This window comes from Asterias rubens, chromosome 4, assembly GCF_902459465.1.
Source record: "Asterias rubens chromosome 4, eAstRub1.3, whole genome shotgun sequence".
Lineage (NCBI taxonomy): Eukaryota > Metazoa > Echinodermata > Asteroidea > Forcipulatida > Asteriidae > Asterias > Asterias rubens.
The window spans coordinates 14,973,253-14,995,567 of NC_047065.1; the positions used below are offsets into that span (position 1 = coordinate 14,973,253).

General features: G+C 39.8%; 2 protein-coding genes across 2 annotated transcripts in view; one reads left to right on the forward strand and one right to left on the reverse strand.

Annotated features, from left to right (window-relative positions):
* The window catches only part of LOC117288995 (tonsoku-like protein), a 22,763-nt gene extending 14,469 nt beyond the window's left edge, over positions 1-8,294 (reverse strand). Inside the window, exons 1-10 of the mRNA XM_033769878.1 lie at positions 8,230-8,294; positions 7,107-7,202; positions 6,063-6,375; positions 5,279-5,437; positions 4,175-4,346; positions 3,418-3,532; positions 3,024-3,169; positions 2,248-2,400; positions 1,686-1,811; positions 509-728 (exon numbers count right to left, since the gene is read on the reverse strand). Of these exons, the coding sequence (XP_033625769.1) occupies positions 509-728; positions 1,686-1,811; positions 2,248-2,400; positions 3,024-3,169; positions 3,418-3,532; positions 4,175-4,346; positions 5,279-5,437; positions 6,063-6,375; positions 7,107-7,202; positions 8,230-8,260 (1,531 nt within the window). The 5' untranslated portion in view covers positions 8,261-8,294. The remainder of the gene's footprint in view (positions 1-508; positions 729-1,685; positions 1,812-2,247; positions 2,401-3,023; positions 3,170-3,417; positions 3,533-4,174; positions 4,347-5,278; positions 5,438-6,062; positions 6,376-7,106; positions 7,203-8,229) is intronic.
* On the forward strand, positions 8,173-21,719 carry LOC117288996 (RNA pseudouridylate synthase domain-containing protein 2-like). Its single transcript, XM_033769879.1, has 11 exons — positions 8,173-9,173; positions 10,198-10,285; positions 10,562-10,683; positions 11,559-11,747; positions 13,824-13,902; positions 15,198-15,246; positions 15,716-15,808; positions 17,791-17,927; positions 18,542-18,687; positions 19,599-20,144; positions 20,948-21,719. The coding sequence occupies exons 1-11, from the start codon at positions 8,634-8,636 to the stop codon at positions 21,035-21,037; spliced, it is 2,079 nt and encodes a 692-aa protein (XP_033625770.1). The 5' UTR covers positions 8,173-8,633; the 3' UTR covers positions 21,038-21,719.
* Positions 21,720-22,315: the final 596 nt, after the last annotated feature.

The following is a 22,315-nucleotide window of genomic DNA, read 5'->3' on the forward strand; positions in this document are numbered from 1 at the left end:
TGGGGAGTAACCTGCGATGGACTGGCATGCTGTCTGGGAATACAAATATTCAGATAGGTACCAGTGAGAGCTGGGGAGTAACCTGCGATGGACTGGCATGCTGTCTGGGAATACAAATATTCAGATAGGTACCAGTGAGAGCTGGGGAGTAACCTGCGATGGACTGGCATGCTGTCTGGGAATACAAATATTCTCAGTCGTTTAATGCCAAGGAAACCGGATATAAACACGGTCTTGATGAGCCACATTGGCTCGGGACAGACAATTGACTTTACTTCACCATGATTGGTCAACATTGACATCATCAGTGCTGTACAAATGCCCAATATTATTTATGATTATTGTAGAATAGGCTAGAGAGATTGTCAAATTGACTTGCCACCGAATGAGGTTATTTTATATTTATTTTTTTCCCACCCGTAGGAGGAATAGTTGATTAAATCTTCTTTAATATACAAAACTAGACAAACTATTTGTAAAACCAACTACTTTAGATGAGGTGACTTACCTGAATCAGACAATTCCAGATTGTCCATCTCCCATGACTCGCTGTCCATCTCCTGCCCCCCGGTCCCTTCCCTCTCATCATCCTCACTCAGCTCCTCTTCGTCATCCGATGCGATGTCGTACTTCTCCTTCAAGTGGTGAATCTTCTCCATGGTTGCTCCGTACAGGAGCTCCTGCTTGGCCTTCTTGTGAAGGAGGCTCAGGGACCTCAGCGACAGTAGCTGAAAAACAAATTGATGATGGCTAAAGACACTGAACACTATTGGTAACTGTCAAAGACCAGTCTACCCACTTGGTGTATCTCAACATAGGAATTAAATAACAAACATGTGAAAATTTGAGCTCAATCGGTCGTCGAAAAAACACCCTTGTCACCCGAAGTTGTGTGCTTTCAAATGCTATCTACAGCTCCCCCGTTACCATGAAGGTTTTTTTCTTCTTTTTTTTTTCTTCTTTTTTTTTTGGGGGGGTGGGGGCATATTTTCTTCAAAAAACCCTGTTATGTCAGCGACATTTTGTAGCTAAAACAAAAATCAGCAACAGTTAATTGTTTTCATTTTCTCGATGACCCCTAATATCTCCTCAATTCTGAAAAAATCCAACACCATATCAGAAGTGATGTTTGAAGCTTTGCATGGTGTGGTAAATAAGAAGTAACTACAACCAGATCAACCCAAATGATCATTTCTTAAGAGTGGTTATGACTAGAATGCAGTGGTTGAGGTTCCAATCCCACTTGAGTATTACATGGCTGTGCACCAGACTCAAATTCTGGTGACTAAGTCAGTGGGATGTTGGTTCAAATCTCAGTTATGGCACTTGTGTCCTTGAACAACACGCTTGCCTATAATTACTTCTCTTCGTCACCCAGGGATTAGTGGATACCAGTAAGGGCAGAGATGGTTCTTGTAAGCTTGCCGGTGCAACCATGTGGAAATCTCTTTTGGGAGTGCGACTCTGAAAAGAGCCGGTGTGGTTTCCATATTGTCACTCAACACCCAAAATAATGGGCTTTGATCAAAGTGGTATGTCTGATTCCATGTAACCAATAATCAGTTTAGCACACTATTTAGTCCAACTGAATCAAATAAACATGCAGTTTGATTTTGAGCTCCCCCTCAAATCCAACACGTCCCCCTCTATTCAAAGGTTTTCCAAACTGCCATTTGACAACTTACCTGTAACTTTGAGTGTTCTGCCTTCTTGGCACAATCCACAGCATTCTTATAAGACTGGCTGACCGTCTCAAAGTCATGGTGGGATCTTTCTTGAGCATCAGCAATGTTCAGCCAAGTACGCCCCTCCTGTGAATTGAAAAGTCTAATGTTGATATCTGAAATAAAAAGTCACATCCCCTTAAGGTGATCCCCTGGCTGCTGCTCCCAGGTCGTACCATAAACTTGGGTGTGATCCCTGGCTACACTCTGGTTGTATGGCTTCTAACTGGTTTCCCCCAACAAAGATATTGAACAAATAGAAAAACCGCTAGAAAAAGAGCTAAGTTGGTAGAGCTCCGGCACAATTCTGGAGGTCATTGGTTCGAGATCCACTCTAGTATTTGTCTTATTAATACTTTACATGTATACTATTTTTCTATGTTTTTGACAAACTAGAAGATCTTTTGTATTGATACTTACTATTAGTTAAGCATTGTGGTAGTTTGAATGGTCCCACTAAGTTGAACCCCCCCCCCCCAAAGCAAAAGCAAAAACCACACTTGGTTTTGAGGTCAAAGTTCACCTCCTTTGGATGGCCTTTCCTCAGCTCAAGCTCTTTGCGATACATCTCAATAGCCTTTCTGTGCTGGCCGTCATCTGCGTAGGTGGTCGCCAGTGAAACGTAGATGGGGACCAGTTCTTTTGGGTCACACTGGAGAGCCATGGCGCAAGAAAGCTTGGGAGAAAGTAAACTAACATGTTTAATCAACATTTTAAATGTTTTCGAAATAGAAACTTTCTTGGACTGTCAACGTTATGGCTAGATGGCTAAGTTATCGGCACAATATTCCAGAGGTCAAAATACATATATTTTGCGTGTCACAGTCGAGCGGTCAAGTGCACTGGACTCAAGCTCTGATGTTTCTGATGGGGTGTGGTTTCAAGTCTCAGTCGTGGTGTCCTTAGCAAGGCACTCAACCCTTAATGTTTCGTCCTTCAGATGGGACATTAAGACGTTGGTCTTGTGTGTAATGTCCTGTGTGTTATGTAATGCACGTAGAATTACAAGGGTTTGCCTCATTGTTTCTGGCAGTGGCTGCTGAATGTGCTGAAACATCTTATACAAAAATCAGTCTCATAATTATAGCCTAAATTGCCCTTAGGTTGTTGTCTCTGTGAGGGTCGCCTTAATAAAGTATAAAAGTCTTTGAACACTACATCAATAATACGTCTTTTGATGAACCTGTATTTTTGGTGTATTTTCAGAGTAGTACACTGTACACAAGTGTTGAACAACATTAAACTCTATAAGTCCTAAATTCCTATTTTCTCATCCATCGATATTATCTCACACAATACCTGTTTCTTGTAGTAGGCGGCAGCCCTTGTGAACACACTGATCTTACAGCAGAGGTCACCCATCGCCTCGTACAGTGGTAGTCGCTCTCTGTAAGCAACATCCGACGTGTCGTCAAGTTCCTCTAGAAGCCGGCAAGCTCTGATAGCTGAGGGGGAAGATTGTCCAAACCAAATTGTTGGCATAGTTTATACATCATGAAAAACCACCTTGGTTGTTGTTGAATGGTCACATAGTATGAGGGTAAATATAATTTGTGGGCCATTAGTTCATCAAACAACCGGCAACACAAACAATGTTCAATAAACTGCAGCTCTAGTGGCCACTTTGAAACAATTATTATAATTATTAAACTTAAAGAAGACAAATTCCTGATGAAAAGGGGTTTCATCTTACTTGCTTTGAGTGTCCTGACAACAATGTCCCTCTCCTCTGCTTTACCGGAGCCCAGCTTGTAGGCTTTCTTCAAGGCCCTCTTAGCGGCGGTGAAGTCACCCAACTGGAGCAGCACCTAGGCAGAGAGCAATGTCAAAGTTAGGGTCATAAATTGGTGAATACTCAAGAAATTAAGCGAATAGAACCAGCATTTGCAAGATGCAAATGTTGTCAGCTCTGAGATTGTACTTCAAGATGGACGTGTTGTGGCTGAGCAAATAAGAGCACCGGACTCCAGCTCTGGTGTTTTTGTTCCTTATAACATAATAATAAAAACACAGCATTTATATAGCGCTATCCTAAGAACAGAGCACTTTCCAGGAGACGAGGACAAAAGAAAAACAAACGAATTAGGATTGGTTGTGGAACAGGAATGTCTTCAGCAGAGTGTGGGTTTGAGTTGCAATCGTGACACTTGTGTCCTTAAGCAAGACACCATCCATCAGATGGGATGTAAGTCATTGGTCCCGTGTGTTTTGTACTGCACGTAAAAGAACTAGGGCACAATGAGAGAAGGTGTTCGCCCTGGTTTGATTTGCAGCATATTGTGCCACATAACCTTGTAGTTCTATGTAAAGGAATGGATCTTTTACTTCAAAAACTTAGTTCCACAATACCTTGCAGAAAACCTTGAATGTTGAAGCGCCTTGAGCGTCTTTTATTGACAGATATGAGGGCTATATAAAAAACCACAATTATTCTAAGAAAGAGAACTAACATTTGCCGAAACGGACAGGGCGTCGCTCTCCCAGTTCTTCTCTTTGAGTTTCTTAGCGACCTTCATGGCATTCTCAAAGGACCTGAGTGCCTTGGTGCTCTCTCCAGTCCTCTGGTAGATGTCTCCCTGGGAACAGTGGCTTCTGTACAAGTCTTCTAAAAGATGATGCTTCCTAGTAAAAAAAACCAAGAAAAAACAGCGACAGTGAACAAGTTAGAAAGTAAACAGCAGTTGCCTTTAAAGGCACTGGACACTATTGCCAATTGTCAAAGACTAGTCTTCTCACTTAGTGTAACTTTGGAGCTCAATCGGTCGTCGAAGTTGCGAGATAATAATGAAAGAAAAAACACCTCTGTCACACGAAGTTGAATGTGTGCTTTCAGATGCTTGATTTCGAGACCTCAAATTCTAAATCTGAGGTCTCGAATTCAAATTCGTGGAAAATTACTTCTTTCTCGAAAACTACATTACTTTAGAGGGAGCCATTTCTCACAATGTTTTATACTATCAACAGCTCCCCATGACTCGTTACCAAGTAAGGTTTTATGCTAATAATTATTTTGAGTAATTACCAATAGTGTCCACGGCCTTTAAATGGCACTGAAGGTACTCATACCAGTATGGATTACCATTCTTAAGTCAGGGCTCTGATTTAAGTTCAAAACAAATTTTAAACATGTGGTAGCTGGAGCCAAGAACACATATTGTGGAAGAGTAGGGTTTAGCTTTGGTGTTTCTGGTTCACATAGCAAGCACCCTTGTTTATAGGGCCCAATTTCATAAAGTCTGTAAGCACAAAAACTTGCTTAGCATGAAGTTTCTTCCTTGATAAGAACAAGATAACCAACCAAATTTTAATATGTTGCACATTGCTTGTTACTGGCATTCAGCTGTTGTTTGCTTATCTTAAAAATCACGTGGAAATTTGGTTGGTAATCCTGTTTTTATTTAGGAAGAAATTTCATGCAAAGCAAATTTTTGTGCTTACAGGCTTTATGAAATTGGGCCCAGGTTTCCTCGAGCTTGTGAGATACAGTGATTAACTTCACTTATGAGGCATCCTTGGTTTCATTACCAGAATAATAACAATAATAACTCCCTTACTCAGCGATAAAGACAGCCTGCTTGATGAACTTTGCCGAGTTGACATTGTCCCTCTGATTGTCGTACACTAGTCCGATGTTGAGATACAGTCTAGCTTTCATCTCCATTAGCTCTCTCTCTGTTACCACACCCTTAAGGTGGCTGCATACTTCCAGACTTCTGCATATCAACAACAAAATTAAGCAGGTCAAGAACTTTACTCTTCTGTAGTGTAAGGGCAACAACAAGTTTTCGAGAAAACTCCACTTCAAAGAGCAAGGTTTGCCAACGACTTTTTTAATAACTGGCAGGACCAGGACACAATTTCTGGCTCTGTTAACTGTAAGCAAAAAATCACTGCTTACAGAAGCAGACAAATCTGCACTTTATGTAAGGTTAGTGAGGAATTTTTGCTTGTGCACTTGCATTCTTCACATTTACCACATAAATTCTGCCCCTACCTTATAAGCGGAGAATAGTATGTGCAAGTCTAGAATTTCACCCTGGTAGCTTGCCATTATACTAGTTTAGCAGTTTTTTCCCGTTCCTTGCAATCTGTCATTTGACAGGGACTTGAATGTTAACAAGTTGCTTTTTGAGATTGTTTTTACAGGTCTTCAGGTGCTTGAACTGGCATTTGCAGGAGGGTCAACTTAAAGGGAAAACGTACAACTTAAGAATCAAACTATGGACAATTTATTTACAAGTCCTTTAACCAGGGCATCGAAGGCTGTAGCTTTTGTGGCTTGATATAAAATCTAAGCCCAAACAAAAAAACGAAACGTTCAAGTGACCCCGTCCTTACTTAAAAAATGACTCCCTGGCCTTATGTAGTGCAACTTGAGCCTCATCTGGGTTGCTCTGTTTGCTGTTCTCCCCCTGAAACAAGTACGTCCGTCCAATAGTGGCGTGTGCTCGCTGCTCTTCCACGTAGCTATCCACAGATCGGGCCAGCTCCAGATGGCGCCCCTGATGGCGGAGGGCTTTCTTGTAGTGGCCGAGTTGACTGTAGCATTCCCCGATCTTGCGATTGGCAACTGCTGCCCCGATGACATCCTGGACTGACTCTGAGAGTTGCAATTCGTGTTGATGTTCTCTGATAGCATCTTCATATTCACCTGATTGAACATAACAAAATGCAGGAAGTTTACAAATAGGGAGCCGCCAACATACGGCTAGATAGCTCAGTTGGTAGAGCAGCGGCATGTTAATCCGGAGGTCGTTGGTTCGAATCCCAATCTAGTCAATTTTCCTTTGTTCTACCCCCAATTAAATTTGTTTTATATGCTAAACATATATAAACAACAGTCACTTACACAATTATGTTCACCCGTTTGCCCAAAACGTGATGCTTGAATTAAGGATAATTGGTTGTTCTGCTCCATTCTCAAAACATTTCAACACAGATTTCAAAATCTGCTGTATTTTAATTCTGCACCAGGCCTGGAATTAAACAGAGTAAACGGAGGACATGTAATCTGTTGCCCTGGTCTTGTCATTGTGCCCATTCAACAGTTTGGCCAAATAGACTTAAATTTATGGTTTTTTTCAATGGAAGAGCACTTGTGTAATGTAACAAAATGGTCTTGTTGGCCTGTCAAAGATGAAATTCCATGCCGAGGCCTCCTATAACCCAATGCACAGACAACCCTGTACTCTATGCTTCGTTTTTGAAAGACCAAGGGCACCGAGGCATTTTCTCCTGGGTAAAGGGCATCCTTTATACCAAAGCATTTCAAGGGCACCAAGGCAATGACCAGGGGGCATGGAGGCAATCGCCTTTGTTGCCTCCGGGAAGTACCAGGCCTGCACAAATAAATCCTGTCTGGGCCACCGGTGGTCAACTTACCATACTTGGATAGTAATTCCCCTAAGACATTACAGATTTCAGCTTCTTCTTTGAGCTTGCCTGCAGCCTGAGACTTCAGTTTGCACTTCTGCAGTCCTGTAACAGAAATTTACACCAATGTGAAATGTTTAAAGCAATCGCACAACATCGGTAAACAGTATTGTCCAAAGGCCCACACTTGGTGTATTACAACTTATATATAAAATAACAAAGTCTGTGGAAAATTTAGGCTCAATCGTTCATCGGAGTCGGGAGAAAATAGCGGGAAAACCCACCCTTGTTTTCGCACATTTCGTTGTGTCATGACATGTGTTTAAAATAAATCCGCTATTCTCGATATCGAGAATTTGTAATTGTTTAATGTTTTCTCAAAAAGTAAAGCATTTCATGGAATAATATCTTTCACCATTACCTTGTAAACCCTGTAAGTTATTTGTAAATCTGTGAACTTTTTATGTGTGTTCAGAAAGTGTCCAATGGAATGGCTTTAGTAATACACTTCAATCAATCCAAATTAAATAAATCGAGTTTTGGACTGCCACATAAGCAGAAAATAAATGAATAATTAATTGAAAATCACTACAGTGGAATAGAATGATTGAGTTCAGAGTTTCAGTTTGTTTAAAAATAAAATGGCCTTATAAGTTAAAGTTTATCATAACAAAGACTGAGGAGCTTGTCCACCTTGCAATGCTTTGTCATGCTTGTGTTTACAAACATAACATGCATGAAACAGTTGTCATGGTTACAAATTCAGATGATCTTTATTTACAAATTTGTTTAATCGAAAATTTAGATTATTAGCAATAGACTAGTTTTCATTCTAAATATTTGGACTTGTTCGTTGGAGTTTATTTCGATTGATTAATTAAATTAAATATTCATTTTCGATTCTTAATCTTATTATCTTACAAATAATTGAATTTTATAAACAAGTGAGGTACCCAGCTTGTCTTATGACTTGATGTGTTCAATATAAAATTCAATTATTGAGTAGTTGACGACAGCACCTGACTAGCAGAACCAAACAATGCAATGGTGGCTGTGTTTTTTGATAGCACAAGGACAAGTAAAAAGTGGCCAGTTTAGTTTCTTTTTTTGAGAAAAATATATGATAACTTACTCTTGAACTCCTTTCTATCCTGAGAATTCATCTTGCAGAGAACTCAAGGCACCGAACTCGTTTCAAAGTTTGTTGCATAACTTTAATTTTGTCATGTTTTTTTCTGAGACATTGTCAGACGTCAACACACAATTCTACTTTTTTTTAAGACCCGCCATCTTGAAATTCCCGCGATGGACACATTAGCTGTTCTTTTTCCAAAGGGGTGCTATCGTTGGCTGGCTGGCTGGCTGTGGTTGAGAATAGAGGGCGCTGTTTAAAGATTTACACAGACTTTTCCTGAACTTCTGAAGGACGGAGAAACACATGTACGACATGGAGGTAGAAATAACTTTAGGGTTTGGTAGTATTATTTTGGAGAAAGTTAACTGAACAGTCAATTGGAACGGAGTGAATGGTATACTATGGTCCAAAATGCTTATTTTCTACGCACATTAATTGGGCAGGCACATTCATTTAATTGTAAAGGCTTGTTTGCACAACGAGCACTTACTGTTTTTACCACAGTAAACAAGAAACATCATGATGAACACGTGTTGTGGCAGTGGAGCAAAAAATGTAGTGGGACAACTCCGTGCATCTCCAAAACATCACTGACTCGGAGTTTATCATTCGACAACAGCGACAGTCATATCCAAAAGCAACAACTTGAACAAGCAATGGAGGTAGAATTAGACATCCACGAACAAGCCAAGATGTTGAAATCTGATAGTGATACTGCTGAATCTAGTAGAACCGTGGATGTTGTTGTGACATCCGAACAAGAATGTGGGTCTCCGGTTTGCCGCGACCAGGGTGTTGACCCGCAGCCGCCGCAGTGGGACGGCAGCACCCAGCCAGACGTCCCGCTGACAGCGGAGGGTGGTGCCACGGCAGACTCGGCGAGAAGCTACGCAGAAAAGAGGAAGTGGTTTGGTGATCAAACTAAAACTAAAACTAAAAAGGTAAAATAAATTGAAATACATTGCATTGATTGGTGATTTGAAGTAAAAACTTTTCTCACACATCCTACATAATAATATTGATAAGTAAAAGTTTGCCTGTTTTCCTGATGTTTGAATTGACTGGAAAAAACAAGGACATTTTGTAATGATGATTGTAATTTTTGCATTTGAAATAGATTATTGTTTTTTTGTTTTAACACGGAATATTTATTGTTATATAATATTTATGTGTATTGCATTGTATACAGTGCATAATTAATTTAAAATTTGTTTTTTAATAGGTTTAAAATCTGTTTCAATAGGCCTTAATCAGACATAGTTAAAATGTTGAGCATCCAAGAAGGAAATGACTAAGTTACCTTTTGTCTTTGCCTCCCCCCTTTTTACCACATATTTAGCCTGCCCCATTCACAAATTATTAATTTTCTCTCCCTCCAATACCCATCAATCTGTCCATTATTGACTTTGTCTTTTGTGTACCCTACCTCCTGTGGTCAAACAAGACCCCCCCCCCCCAACCCCACTTGTTACCCAACCTGCCGTCGATTTCACCAAACTCTTCCTAACATAAGATTAATCTTATGACGCGTCCCAACCCTGCACTGTAGCATGCAGACCTTAAGAGTAATCCTAAGGATGAGTTGCTCGTCCTAACTCGAGATTGTTACTCAAGATAGGATCAATCCTAGCGTTTCGTGAAATCGACGGCAGGTTAAATACTCTTTTATATGTGTGCATTCATCTCCATCATAATGAAGTATTAATATTTCTATATCACTGCTTTTTCTACATCAAAATACCTGTTCAGGTTTGTTGTGTTGTCAAGAGTTAAAGACATTTTTGCATATTTTTTATTTTTTCAGTTTCATTTTTGTTTTCTTCATTTGTGCTGTTTGATGGATCTTCTGGAAATACTTTCTATTTCTATTTACGATATAGAAGATAAAGTGTTCAGTTTTATCTAATTCTACTTTTCTGTTGGCTTACTTTAAGACGATTTTGGATTGCATTCCACCATCCACAGGGCAAGAAACTGGACCGACATCCAAAGAAGATACAGAAGTTTGCCAATGATGAGAAGTTTAACGAAACCTCCTACTACTTTGAAAATGGTAGGTAAAGCAATGTCTCCACCCTCTAAAGATGATTAATATCGGTCCAGTTGGCGTTATAGTATACCAACCAAATCAAGAAGTTAAAAATATAGTTGAAATATTGAACAATATTATTAAAATAATTCAATATTAATTTTGGTTTTTACCCATACACTGATGTCTCTGAGCACTGTATACTCAGTACTTTCCTGTGTCCTGTGAAAAAATATCACTTGGGTTGGATTCTAACCCACGACCGTTGCATTAATTCACTTTCACTTTCTATTTCTTCAGGTCTGAGGAAAGTAACTCCGTACGTGTTTGTCTTTGAGGCTCATGTCAAAGGTCGATGGATGAAGCGGTCTGTAATGGACGTTTTCAGGAATGAGTTCAGGTCAGAAACGCCAGAGTATTATGTGAGTTGGCCGTGTGTACATTTTCAGCTGATCAGCTGATTTATTGCATGTCCTGGGCAATCTGTAGTATAATACAAATAGCACACCACAGTCACTTAGGCTGTGTGGGGGGCAAAATGTCAACATGAGTTTACAATACTCGAGTCAACTTTGCCTAAAAGTTACAATAATTCTCTAAAGAAAAGATGACTTAGACACAAAACAATACTCGGGGGGAGCTCTGGAACATTTTCCTCCAAAGTAAAGGGTATTTGAAGCACGGCCAGAGCCATGCTCCCAACAAAATAGAGAGAAATACCTACAGATCTGGCTCTCTCTCTCTCTTCTTTTTTAATAATAATAATAATAATAATAATAATAATAATAATAATAATAATAATAATAATAATAATAATAATAAACAGCACTTATAAAGGGCAAAGTATCTGACAAAAACTGCCATTCAAAAGTCCAGGATTTAAAATGCTCTTTTAAAGAGGCGAGTTTTGAGCTGTTTGAAGGTTGAAGGAGTGTTCTGAGGTCAAGCGGCAGGGAATTCCATAGACAAGGTGCAATGTTAGAGAAAGCTCTGTCTCCATAGCTAGCGAGGCGAGATATAGGTACGTGGAGTGTGAGAACCGAGGACCGTAGACCAGGCCTGACATTACGAAGGTGTATTTAATAAGTGTTGTTTGAAGCTTTGCATGGTTTGGAGAAATAAGAAGGAACTATAAATAAATAGTAAACTTGCCGGTTCAACCATGTGTAAATCTCTTATGTAGAGTGTTGGCTCTGAAAGAGAGCCGGTTTCGTCTCATTTATTTTTAGTTTCTTCTTATGTGTATTTAATAGTGTCTTAATTGCTTCATTGTCCAAACCTAAATCCTTTATTACAGCAAAAGGCAATTAGCAGCGGGTTGATAACCATTGATGGGAAGAAAGTCTCACTAGATAAGATTCTGGTTAACAATGAGTTCCTACGGTCCATGGTTCACCGCCATGAGCCACCAGTAACCAGTCAACCCTTGGATCTAATCACAGTCGATGAGGAGTACGTTGTCATCAACAAGCCGGCTTCGATACCGGTAAGTTTATTTTCAGCTTGCTGAGGGTAACTTCAAAGCCAGTTAGTGACCCAATAGACCGTATTGAATAACCCCCTTTGTTGCTATAAAAGGCGCCATCTTGTAGAATAAACCGTATGCGTACATCAATGAAGCACACAGCGGTCCCGGTTTTACTTCTTTGGCACACGGACGCACACACACACGCACACAGACATGTTTATGGTGTAGACCGAGGACTTCTCTTTGTTCTCTCATTGTTTGGACATAGTTTATTTTTCAGACGTCCCCATTGGTTTTGTACACAAAATCTACCGAGGACTGTCCCCGGTGTGATTTTTTCCCGAACCCCTTTTGTTAAAGTCCTCGGTTATCAATAGTAGACATGACCACACGCTTACCGACGCCATGTTGTAGGGCAGGTTTTTGAATGGTGACGTCATATTCAATACGGTCTTTTCCTGTGACGTCATCAGCACAATAATCTTGGTTTCCAATCCATTGCCCAATGTGTTATACAGAGTAGTATGATTTTAGGTGATCAGGCATGAGAATCTTCCGGTTTAAACCGGAATTCCGTTTTTTTTCCTTTCAAAATTGTGGTCTCCGAGTTCGATGTGAATTTGGTATAAAATTCGGGGGGTAGATTTTTGGGGGTATACATTTGGATTTCTCTAATCCCTCTTCTCTAGTCAGACAATGTAAGTTTACCTTTGTAATTGTTATTATCGCGGATCCCCACACAGCGTTCATGAAATACCGGCACCTAAACAATAAATTGCCGTCCAGCAGCTGGCCCAATTTACGGCTTGTTGTCTTCCTGGCATCGCGCATGCATGCAGCAGCAGCGACAGATGTATAAACTTGCCTCATTCCTTGCTTCGTTTATAGTGGTACGGTTCAATAATGTTTGCGTGTAATGCGCTTGCTGCTGCAGCCAAGATAGCACGTGTGGAGACTTTTGAAAGTCTACTGAAAAAACAATGCACGTGTTTGCACTATGTGTACTGTGTACTGTGTACTGTGTACTGTGTACGTGCAGGTTTGCACACGAACCAATGAGCGGCGCGGCACGAATCTGAGATCGCCGGCAGGCCATGGTAAACTGGTACCTGTTATTGCCTCACAACCAGCGAAAGATATATTGGGAACCAGCGAACACACTGTACGTCCGGACGACGTGCTTACTTTATTGGTTCTATTTCTATGTTGGGGTCTAATCTCAACCTCTATGCTGAACAACAACCTCTTTCACAAAAACACATCGCTCTCGCCAAATATATAGGCCTATATATATTTTAAAATGTGCGTCGCCGACGGATCGTTAAAATCACAAACATTTAATTGCAAAAGAATTTCTTTTACACAACCGAATTTCAAATCAAGAACCTATAAAAATGGTTGTTGGTGAGAAAAAAAGCATTTTCAAGGGCAGAAATAAAGGATAAGATCGTCAAAAAAATAAAAATATTATTACTATTATTTTTTTCCCCCTTTCTTTTTCCGGAATTGTAACAAAATCGCAGGGGAACCCAAAATTGTTCGAATTGTTTGAGCTTTACATTCCTTATTTTCCCTTAAACCTATTATAAAAAAAGAAAAAGAAAAAATAACACAAAAGTAGCTCACTTCTACCTGGAAAAATAGGTGTCAGAAATGCATCAGAGACCACCACAGAGCTTCTAAAATACCCAGAGCTCCCAGGGCCCTTAAGCGGGCCCTGAACCCCGGCCGTAAGGGACTTCGCGCTGCGCGCTCGTATTGTGTGCTTCGCACACACAAAATGATGCAATATTGACATTTGCAATCAACTGAATTTTTTCCTGTTTTTTTATCATCACCCATTCTCATGCCTGGGTGATTCAAGCTGCCTCTAGCTACCGGGCAATCTGGGTGGTCTAGTTGGTATGACATCTGCTCAAGATTGGCAAAGGTGGTGGGTTCAAATCCAACCAAAGTAAAATGAGTACAATTTTGTTTACAGAACTCTGGGGAAAGTACCAAGTGTACAGAGCTTACACACACCGGTGTATGGTTAATAACAAATAATAATAGCCTTCTACAGGAAAATAATTTATATTGGTTTGTATTTGACAGGTTCATCCGTGCGGCAAATATCGTCACAACACCATCATATTTCTCTTGGGTAAAGAATATGGCTTTACTGGACTGCACAGTGAGTAATAATAATAATAATTATAATAATTTGGGGGGGCTAATCGTCCTTACTCGCAGCTAAGAGCTGAATTGCGAAGGACGCGGCTACAACGTGTTTGAGAAGCAGGCACATCAACCCATTATGACCACGGAGCACAGCCAAGATCAAAAGTGTTTGATTATTTTCCTGAGGGAGGAAAACCGGATAGTCTGGAAAACCCTTGTGGCACAGCAGAGAACCAACGCACAACTCAACTCACATATGGCCCCGACCGGGAAACGAACCGGGGTCACCTTGGTGAGAGGCGAGCGCTTTACGCACAAGCCAACCGTGCCACCCTAAACCGTGCCTACCCAATCAATGTTAAAGTTCACTTGTTCGTGCGTGTTTTAGTGTGTCAGGTGTATTGCTCTAGAGATGAATTATACTATATACTATATATTACGTTATTTTTTAGGAGGAGTTTTCTATTTATTTTTTTACTTTTACTTTTTATTTTTTCTCTGCTCATATAGAAACAACTATTCATTTATGAAGATTTTGTTTTTGTGTAGAGTGAGGTAGGAGCCAAGTAAAACACTCAAGAGAGTTATCAAGTAGCTCAGAAGCAAGTCCCTAGACCTCTGGGCCATGGAGTGTTGTGGCTTGTGGCAGATTAGTCTAGTGCACTCAAGCCTTGGTGTTGTCAGAGTGTGCATCCCGGTCCAAGTCATGGCATTTGTGTCCTTTGGCAAGACGCTTAACCATGCGTTCACCTAGCTGCGATAATCGTAACCCTCCTCCAGACAAGACAGAGTGGCGCTGCGGGATGATTTTTTTAATTTATTTTTTTATGCAAGTCGCCTGACACACAAGGCCTGAAGGCCACTTCAAGGTGTGGGGTGGGCTACAATTAATTTTCCAGAGGCCATTGCCACCTACTCCTAGGGCTGAAACAGGGTTACCCTTTTCACAGTCCATACGAATGTAGGCTTGGGTATCTTCAATTCGAAGCCTAGCCGGTAGAGCAGAAAGAACTACCTCCCCAATTTTATGTAGCAAGTGTCACGACCGGGATCCGAACCCACACCCTGCTGATCAAACACCAATGCTTGAATCCGGTGCCCTTAACCGCTCAGCCATGACACTGCCACAATTGGGTTGAGGGTTACAATTATCACAACTAGCGTTCACCATGGTCCAGTGGTGAAACTGCAGAACTTGCAATCACAAGGTTGTGGTTCCAAATTTATGTTGTTTATATTTAAGTAATGGGGATTAGGATCTTGTTTTATACAGAAAACCTCATGATGTGTATTATTCCTGTGTTTTAGCGATACACCGTCTGGACAGGTTAACCTCGGGACTGCTCATGTTTGCAAGGTAGTAACTTCAAATATTCCTAGTAATTTTCCCAAGAATTTTGCATTTTAAAAACCCCGCATTAAGGGACCTGTTACGTTGCTATGGACCTGTGGTACATTGTACTAACGTTTTTTGTCCATAGGTTAAAAGGGTTTGTTTTGCATTTTGTTTTATCGAAGTGTGTTGATATGTAAGAGTATTGCCTAAGTGAATTTGAGCTGATTTGTTTCCTTAATTAATTAAGTTTTGTTATTTGATTTCATCTATCATTGACAGTTGACATACCGATTTTGTACACAAAGAATAATGTTAGAGTTCGATTGGGAGTTTGATTATTATTATGGTAGATTAATAATTCGCAGACCTGGAATTTAATGGAGGCCATTGCCTTGGTATTGGCCTTGGTGCTCCTTCAACAGTTTCTCACAGACTTGAAGATTTCCCTATCGAAGTGCCCTCACAAAAATGAATATTTGTTTTGGTCCAGGACTCGTGAAGTTTCACAGCGAGTTGATGCTTATGTACGAGAGAGGAAACTCACCAAGACGTACGTCTGTAAAGTGGTTGGAGAATTCCCAAGGTAAAGATTCAACACACACAGCTGCATGACAAGAATTTCATGAAAAAGAACCTTGTAGACGGCTAAATATCTATAAGGTTGAATTTAAACAGGCACTAAAGGCAGAGTCACATTGCGGCAGTAACGATCACGACGCAAAGAGAATGCATTCTATTGGTTGAATGAGCGTGTGTGTATTATTCTTGGAGCAATTCAACCAATAGAATGCGTTCTCTTTGCGTCGTGATCGTTATCACTTTCGTAATCTCTGCAGTGACTCGGCCTTAAAAGGAGATTTGGGGTTTGAACTTTGAATCCTTCCTAGCTAAACATTGTTTTCTCAATGACTAGATTGTTGTCAATACTTATTCACAAATTCTTGATGTTTTCAAATCGTGATCATAGATGTTAAACCACTGGTTGTATGAGAGACATTGGCTATTGCCAGCTTGGTGTTTATCTTACTGTGTATGCCTTCAATATTGTATTGTTTGGTGTCCAAAAGAATGCATTAATTTTGTTGTGTATCTTTTGTTTGTAATACATTGCATTCTTGAGATTGTCTTTCTTGTTCCATGTACAATTTCTCCAAGGAAATGCACTTATCTAATTTGTTGTTCGTAACATTTCTTCCTACACATTTTAGAAACTTAACTGTTTGATTTAAACAAGTACTTGGAGAAGGTTTACCTCAATTGGTTATACTTCAATATTGTATCGTATGTTGTCCAAACGATCAATATGCATTTATTTTATTGTTTGAAGGGAAGGTACATGTTTGGTAATTGTCAAAGGCCAGTCTTTTCACTTGGTGTATCCCATCATAACCATAAAATAACAAGCCTGTGAAAATTTGGGCTCAATTGGTCATCGAAGTTGCGGGAACATTATGAAAGAAAAAACACCCTTGTTGGACGAAATCGTGTGCTTTCAGATGCGAATAAAAGATTTCTAGCAAGTCTTTTATTATTTGAGTGAGAAATTACCTCTTTCTCAAAAGCTACGTTACTTCAGAGGGAGTCGTTTCCCACAATGTTTTATACTATCAACAGCTCTCTAATGCTTGTTATCAAGTCAGTTTTTAAGTTTATGTGTTTTGAGTAATTACTAAACGTGTACCTTCCCTTTAATCTGTTGTTTGTAAAATTTCCTTGTAGAGATTTCTCCAAGAGAATGAATTTAGTATGTGATTATATTTGTTGTTTGTAATGTTCTGAAAATCTTCTTCATTTTTTTTATCAGATTTGTTGTTTGAATGTTTTATGAAAGAAACTTTACTTTGATGTTCCTTTAAAACTTACTAAAAAAGATTGCATACATTTTGTTGTCAACTTCTATTTATTCCAGTTTGTTGTTTATAATATTTCATATGTAGGACTTACTTTATCCGAACTTTAACAAATTCTCTAAGAGTATCCATTTATTATGTGGTCAGATTTGCTGTATTGTATTGTTCGTGTAAGAGCACCGAATTCAAACTCTGGTGTTTCTGATCAGCAGAGTGTGGGTTCGAATCCCCAGCGGTGACACTTGTGTCCTTAAGCAAGACACATCACCATTGCTTCGTCCTTCGGATGGGACGTAAAGCCGTTGGTCCCATGTGTTGTGTAGAGGCATGTAAAAGAACCCAGTGCACCTATCGAAAAGAGAAGGGGTTAGCCCCGGTGTTTCTGGCTGGATTGGCAGCATATTGTGCCACAGCACCTTGTAAACCATTTCATGGTGCTTAAGGATTAGGTCTCTTAACTCAAAAAAAATCTCCCCACTCCTTGCAGTAATAATACCTGGCGCTTTGTATCCTTTGGCTGGATTGGCAGCATATTGTGCCACAGCACCTTGTAAACCATTTCATGGTGCTTAAGGATTAGGTCTCTTAACTCAAAAAAAATCTCCCCACTCCTTGCAGTAATAATACCTGGCGCTTTGTATCCTTTGGCAAAAGGCGCGTTATAAATACGATTATTATTATTTATTATTTTTATCTTTTGTTGTTATGTGCACAGCGACCCCCTTGATTGTGTGCAATCTATCGTCATTGTGTCACACAAGATCGGGGTTTGCAGGGTTGGCCCTGCCGGCAAAGAATGCAAGACGCACTTTAAACGCCTCAGCTATGATGGCCACACAAGTATCGTGAAATGTAAGTTCATGTACTTTCATTTAAACAAGAATGATCCAATAAGCAATTTGTGTATTAAATTTGAATATCGAGACAGTTGCTTCACACATGATTCAGGGCAGGCTTTTGCACAGTTAAAAGAGACGGTAAACACCCATACACAATTCTGAATGAATGTGTATGACACAATGGTACCAGGGTTTGCTCATTTGGTGGTTGCTATGCAAAAAGCTTGGCAACCAAAGCTAAGGAATTCAAATGTATCTTGTGACTAATCAAGTCATTGTACAAGACTTTATTCAAATCTAAATGGCTTTTAGTGAAGATCTGCTTCAAATTTAGCGTTATGGTTGGAAATAGAGAGCTTACCAACCAGCAGACCTGTTTGTCCGATTACAGCCACGACTTCTAAACAATCCTTCCTACTGCTTTTACAATGCTATCTATGCGATCTTTTTTGCATTTCCACCCCAACACTTTTCCACCCCAACAGATTAAGCAGTGGCCCCAACACTAGCAAACACATAGTCTGATATTCAACAGGAAGTTAATTTTCCTCACGAGTTCAGTCGTAGGAAATTTCATATGAAGTGGAGAGATTAATGTTTTGGGGTTTTATTTTTTCTCCCTGACAGGTTTTCCTCATACAGGTCGAATGCACCAGATTCGTGTTCATCTTCAGTACCTAGGGTACCCCATAGTCAACGACCCTCTGTATAACAACCCAGTATGGGGCCCACAGCTCGGTAAAGGGGGTGATATACCCCATACAACAGAACAGGTTTGTTGTCCTAGGTTGAGTCTTACTTCGCAAAAGGGCACAAGTGAATGCTTTGGTACAGTAAATAGCTACTTTCACATGTGTGGTCCCCCCCACCCCACCAGGAATAATATGCCTGTGCTTCCCCTCTTGCCCCACAAATGAAAATGTATTGTTTTGCAACTGCACATGTTACTTGGAAATGTACTTACTGTTTAGTCAAATGTTTGGCTTAAATAACCTTGTTCTGGTCAGCACGATGGTTTTATGCTTACATTTACATTGTAGCTATGCTTTTAGATCAAGCAGCTGTATGAACTTGGGCCGTGGCTTACTGCATATGAAATTCTTTTTTTGCACCGGATTCTGCTTCACTCAGGGCAGTACATTACGTGCTCCATATAATTGCTTTTTGCATGTCTGTTTCTTGCTGTTTTGTGTTCTTATAGCCTTATTTTGGGCGAATTTGCATTTAATTCTTTTTTTTTAAGTTCAAGTTTTTGTCTACCGTTTAGTTGCCTCTGATTTGTATTCCGTTCTGGTTGATTAAGATCAATGTTTCTTAGGCAAGCCACTACAAGCTTTAGCTTATCTGATCCTTGCCTCTATGCACTTTCTTAGCACTATTCTTTGTATCCTTTATTGTATTTTTATAACTTTTGTGTGGAGGTGTAACGTAGTTTTGAATTTTAAGTCATAGCTTGGTTTTTGTCAATGAAATGCTGTTTTATAGGCCTAAGGAGGCTCTTCAGGTTAATTTTGCTGGAGGCTTTCTATCATCACGATCAGTATATTAAGTAAACAGGCCTAGGCTTTCTGATAAAAGTTACATAATTTCTTTCCAGGGTCATTACCAAAGTATGGCCCTTCCTTTTTTATTGAACAGAATAAATTTATTCACTGATAAAAGATACAACTTTTCTGTTTTGTAGGAGCTCTTAAACGAGTTGATTAAACAGCACTCCGCTGAGTTGGAGTCTCAAGTTATCCAGGATCCAGATGACTTTGTCAAATCAACAAGAAGCCGTCTCGTCACTAGTCAAAAAGCCCAGTCAAAAGATATACAGTCTGTGAACACTTCATCACTCAGTAGTCCAGATGAGACGGGAGCTGGAACTAAAAACACTAAAGCTAGTGTTGCTAATGAGAACAGAAATAGTGAGTCTCAAACTAAGTGTGATGTGGACAATGAGGGCAGCATTGTTGAACAGGCTGAAGATACAGCAGATCAGCGATGCAGTAGTGCGTCTGTCAATGACCCGAATCAGACCGGTGTAATAAGTGAACCACAGGTTGACAGGGACTTATCGTGTCAGCCGACTGATGGCGGAGCAGAGCGCCCTCTAGAGCCTGAGGTATCAATGAAGGAGGAAGACCGACGGCAGCTTGTACAGGACATGTGCAGAGAATGCAAGCTGAAACTGAGAGACCCCACCCCTGAGGAGATGGTCATGTATCTACATGCTTTGTCTTATAAGGTAAGCCAAGGATTAGTCACCTGTGAGTTTTCGTTTGTAAAATTACCCTTTTTGCTAATCTGCTAGTATTTTCTCCAGTCGATATCCAAGGCTTTTATTAAGTGCTCAAGACCATAGGGATGTCCTCTCCAAGACCAAGCCTATGTCTCTAAACCCTTAGTTCCCTTTTCTGGTTTTCTTGCTGTCTTTGTTGTCTAGGTTCTTGCTCTTTGAGTCGGATTTTTAATCCAACTTCTTTTGTTCATCCAAATTTGTTATTGTCATTTTTGTATTCATGGCCCCTACTTGTATCAGGACAGCCTTTTTCATGCTTTTTTTGTTTGTTTCAATATTTAGATTTTTAGTTGTTTTTCTTGGTTGTTTTTCTTTGTATTGCATTTCCACATTTTCATTTTGTTGTATTGTTTAATTGATCTATGTGATCATAAAACAAATATGAATTAATGCACTAATTTTGTGGTAAAGGTTAGGAAGAAGACATTATTACTATCTGTGGATGCATTGTTCGCATTGGTTTACATCTGTTGGAAAGAATGAACGAGCTGGCTGGACCCACAGGACAATTTGACTTGTCCTAGGTTGGTTCAACAGGCCAGTGTCCTAGGGAAATCTTTTCCCAGGAGATTCTGGGAAATACGATATGGGAAATTAACATGGGCTGAAGGAGGCCGATTCTAAAGAAGGTGCTATCAGAAGAAGTTTGTACACAGTTTACCATTTGGGGGGACAGAAATCTTCTGTCGCACCGGATTTTAAAATCACCATTTCAACAAGTCTTTGATTTGTTTTATCTTTGTGTTCAGGGACCAGACTTTGAATTCACCACCCCATTACCTAAGTGGGCGGAGGAACATATACAGAGGACAACAGCTGTGACCTCTCCATCAGACTAAACTTCATATCTCCTAATCCTGAATCTGATCAGGGCCCAAGTTCATAGAGCTGATAAGCAATAATTATGCAACAAATGGAAATTTTGTTGGTAATCCTGCTTTTATTAAGGAAGATATTAATGCTAAGCAAATGTGTGTGTGCAGCAGCTCTATGAAATTGGGTGCAGGCCCTCTATTCACATAGCTTAACTAAAGAGACAGAGGGTAATACTTTTGAACCAGAACTATGGCAGACTATTCTCCTACTTACATTGCAAGTCTGATTCTCTATTTATTTTTGCCCTCGAGAAAAATCAGCAAAGTTGTGAATGAATAGCATGAAAAGTGTTTAAATGTTTAATCAAGAAAACGTTTTTCAGATTGAAATGTTTTTGAATCCCTCTCTCTAAAACCACATTTTTTCAAGGGAATTGTTTGCTCAAAGTAAGTTTTGATGCTCATTAATTTTTATGAGTAATTACCAAAGGTATACCCTCCCTTTAAGTCACTGACCCATTCCTGCATGCTTAGTTGCCTGCTTTTTCTAAACACAGTAATCCATCCTCAGATTACCAAATTTAACCTTTCAGCCATTTTCTTTTTCAATTTCCAAACTAACCAATTTCTTGGTTGATGAAATTAAATTCTGTTCTCACAATGATAACTTGACAGTTACTGTACTTTATCAGAAGTAATTCAATTAAATAAGTTTAATAGTGAAAACTGCTTCCTAAAATTTGAGTCTTTATTTTTCCTGGTGTCTTTTCATCTGTAAATTACCAACATGCTTCAAGTGTAACTTTGTTGCCAAGTCTTCCCATCATGAGAAAGTAGAGTGTGCGACAGCCCCCTCTATCACTCGTTGTAAATATGGGATACCAGACGCCCCCCCCCCCCCCCACTCAAAAAAAAAAAAAATCCCAGTCGATTTATTCTTCCCATCAAAAATAAAGATATTGACTTATAGGGAGACTGCCAAATAGGGCTGGATAGCTAAGTTGGTAGAGCGATGGTACAGTTAATCCCGAGGTCGTTGTTTCATTAGATGTTTTATTAGACTCCTTGTGGAATAAATATCTGAAGTAAAAGAAGGCCCTGGAAGAGTGTGTTGTGGTGGGGGCCTTTCAGGCGTCTCAGTGGTATGGCCGGCTGGCCAAAAAACACAGGAGAACCAGTCAAAATTCAAAAAGTGTTCTGGCTGAATAATTCAGTGTTGAAAAGCATCCCTATGAATTGTGGACACTTTCAAATGCCGACAGGTTGTTCCCTTTGAATTGTGGACACTTTCAAATGCCGACA

Coding starts and splice junctions, on each gene's coding strand:
- LOC117288996 (XM_033769879.1), top strand. CDS start 8,634: ATGGTCCAAAATGCTTATTTTCTACGCACATTAATTGGGCAGGCACAT. Junction 17,928..18,541: donor CCACACAAGTATCGTGAAAT/GTAAGTTCATGT, acceptor TCTCCCTGACAG/GTTTTCCTCATACAGGTCGA. Junction 18,688..19,598: donor TACCCCATACAACAGAACAG/GTTTGTTGTCCT, acceptor TCTGTTTTGTAG/GAGCTCTTAAACGAGTTGAT.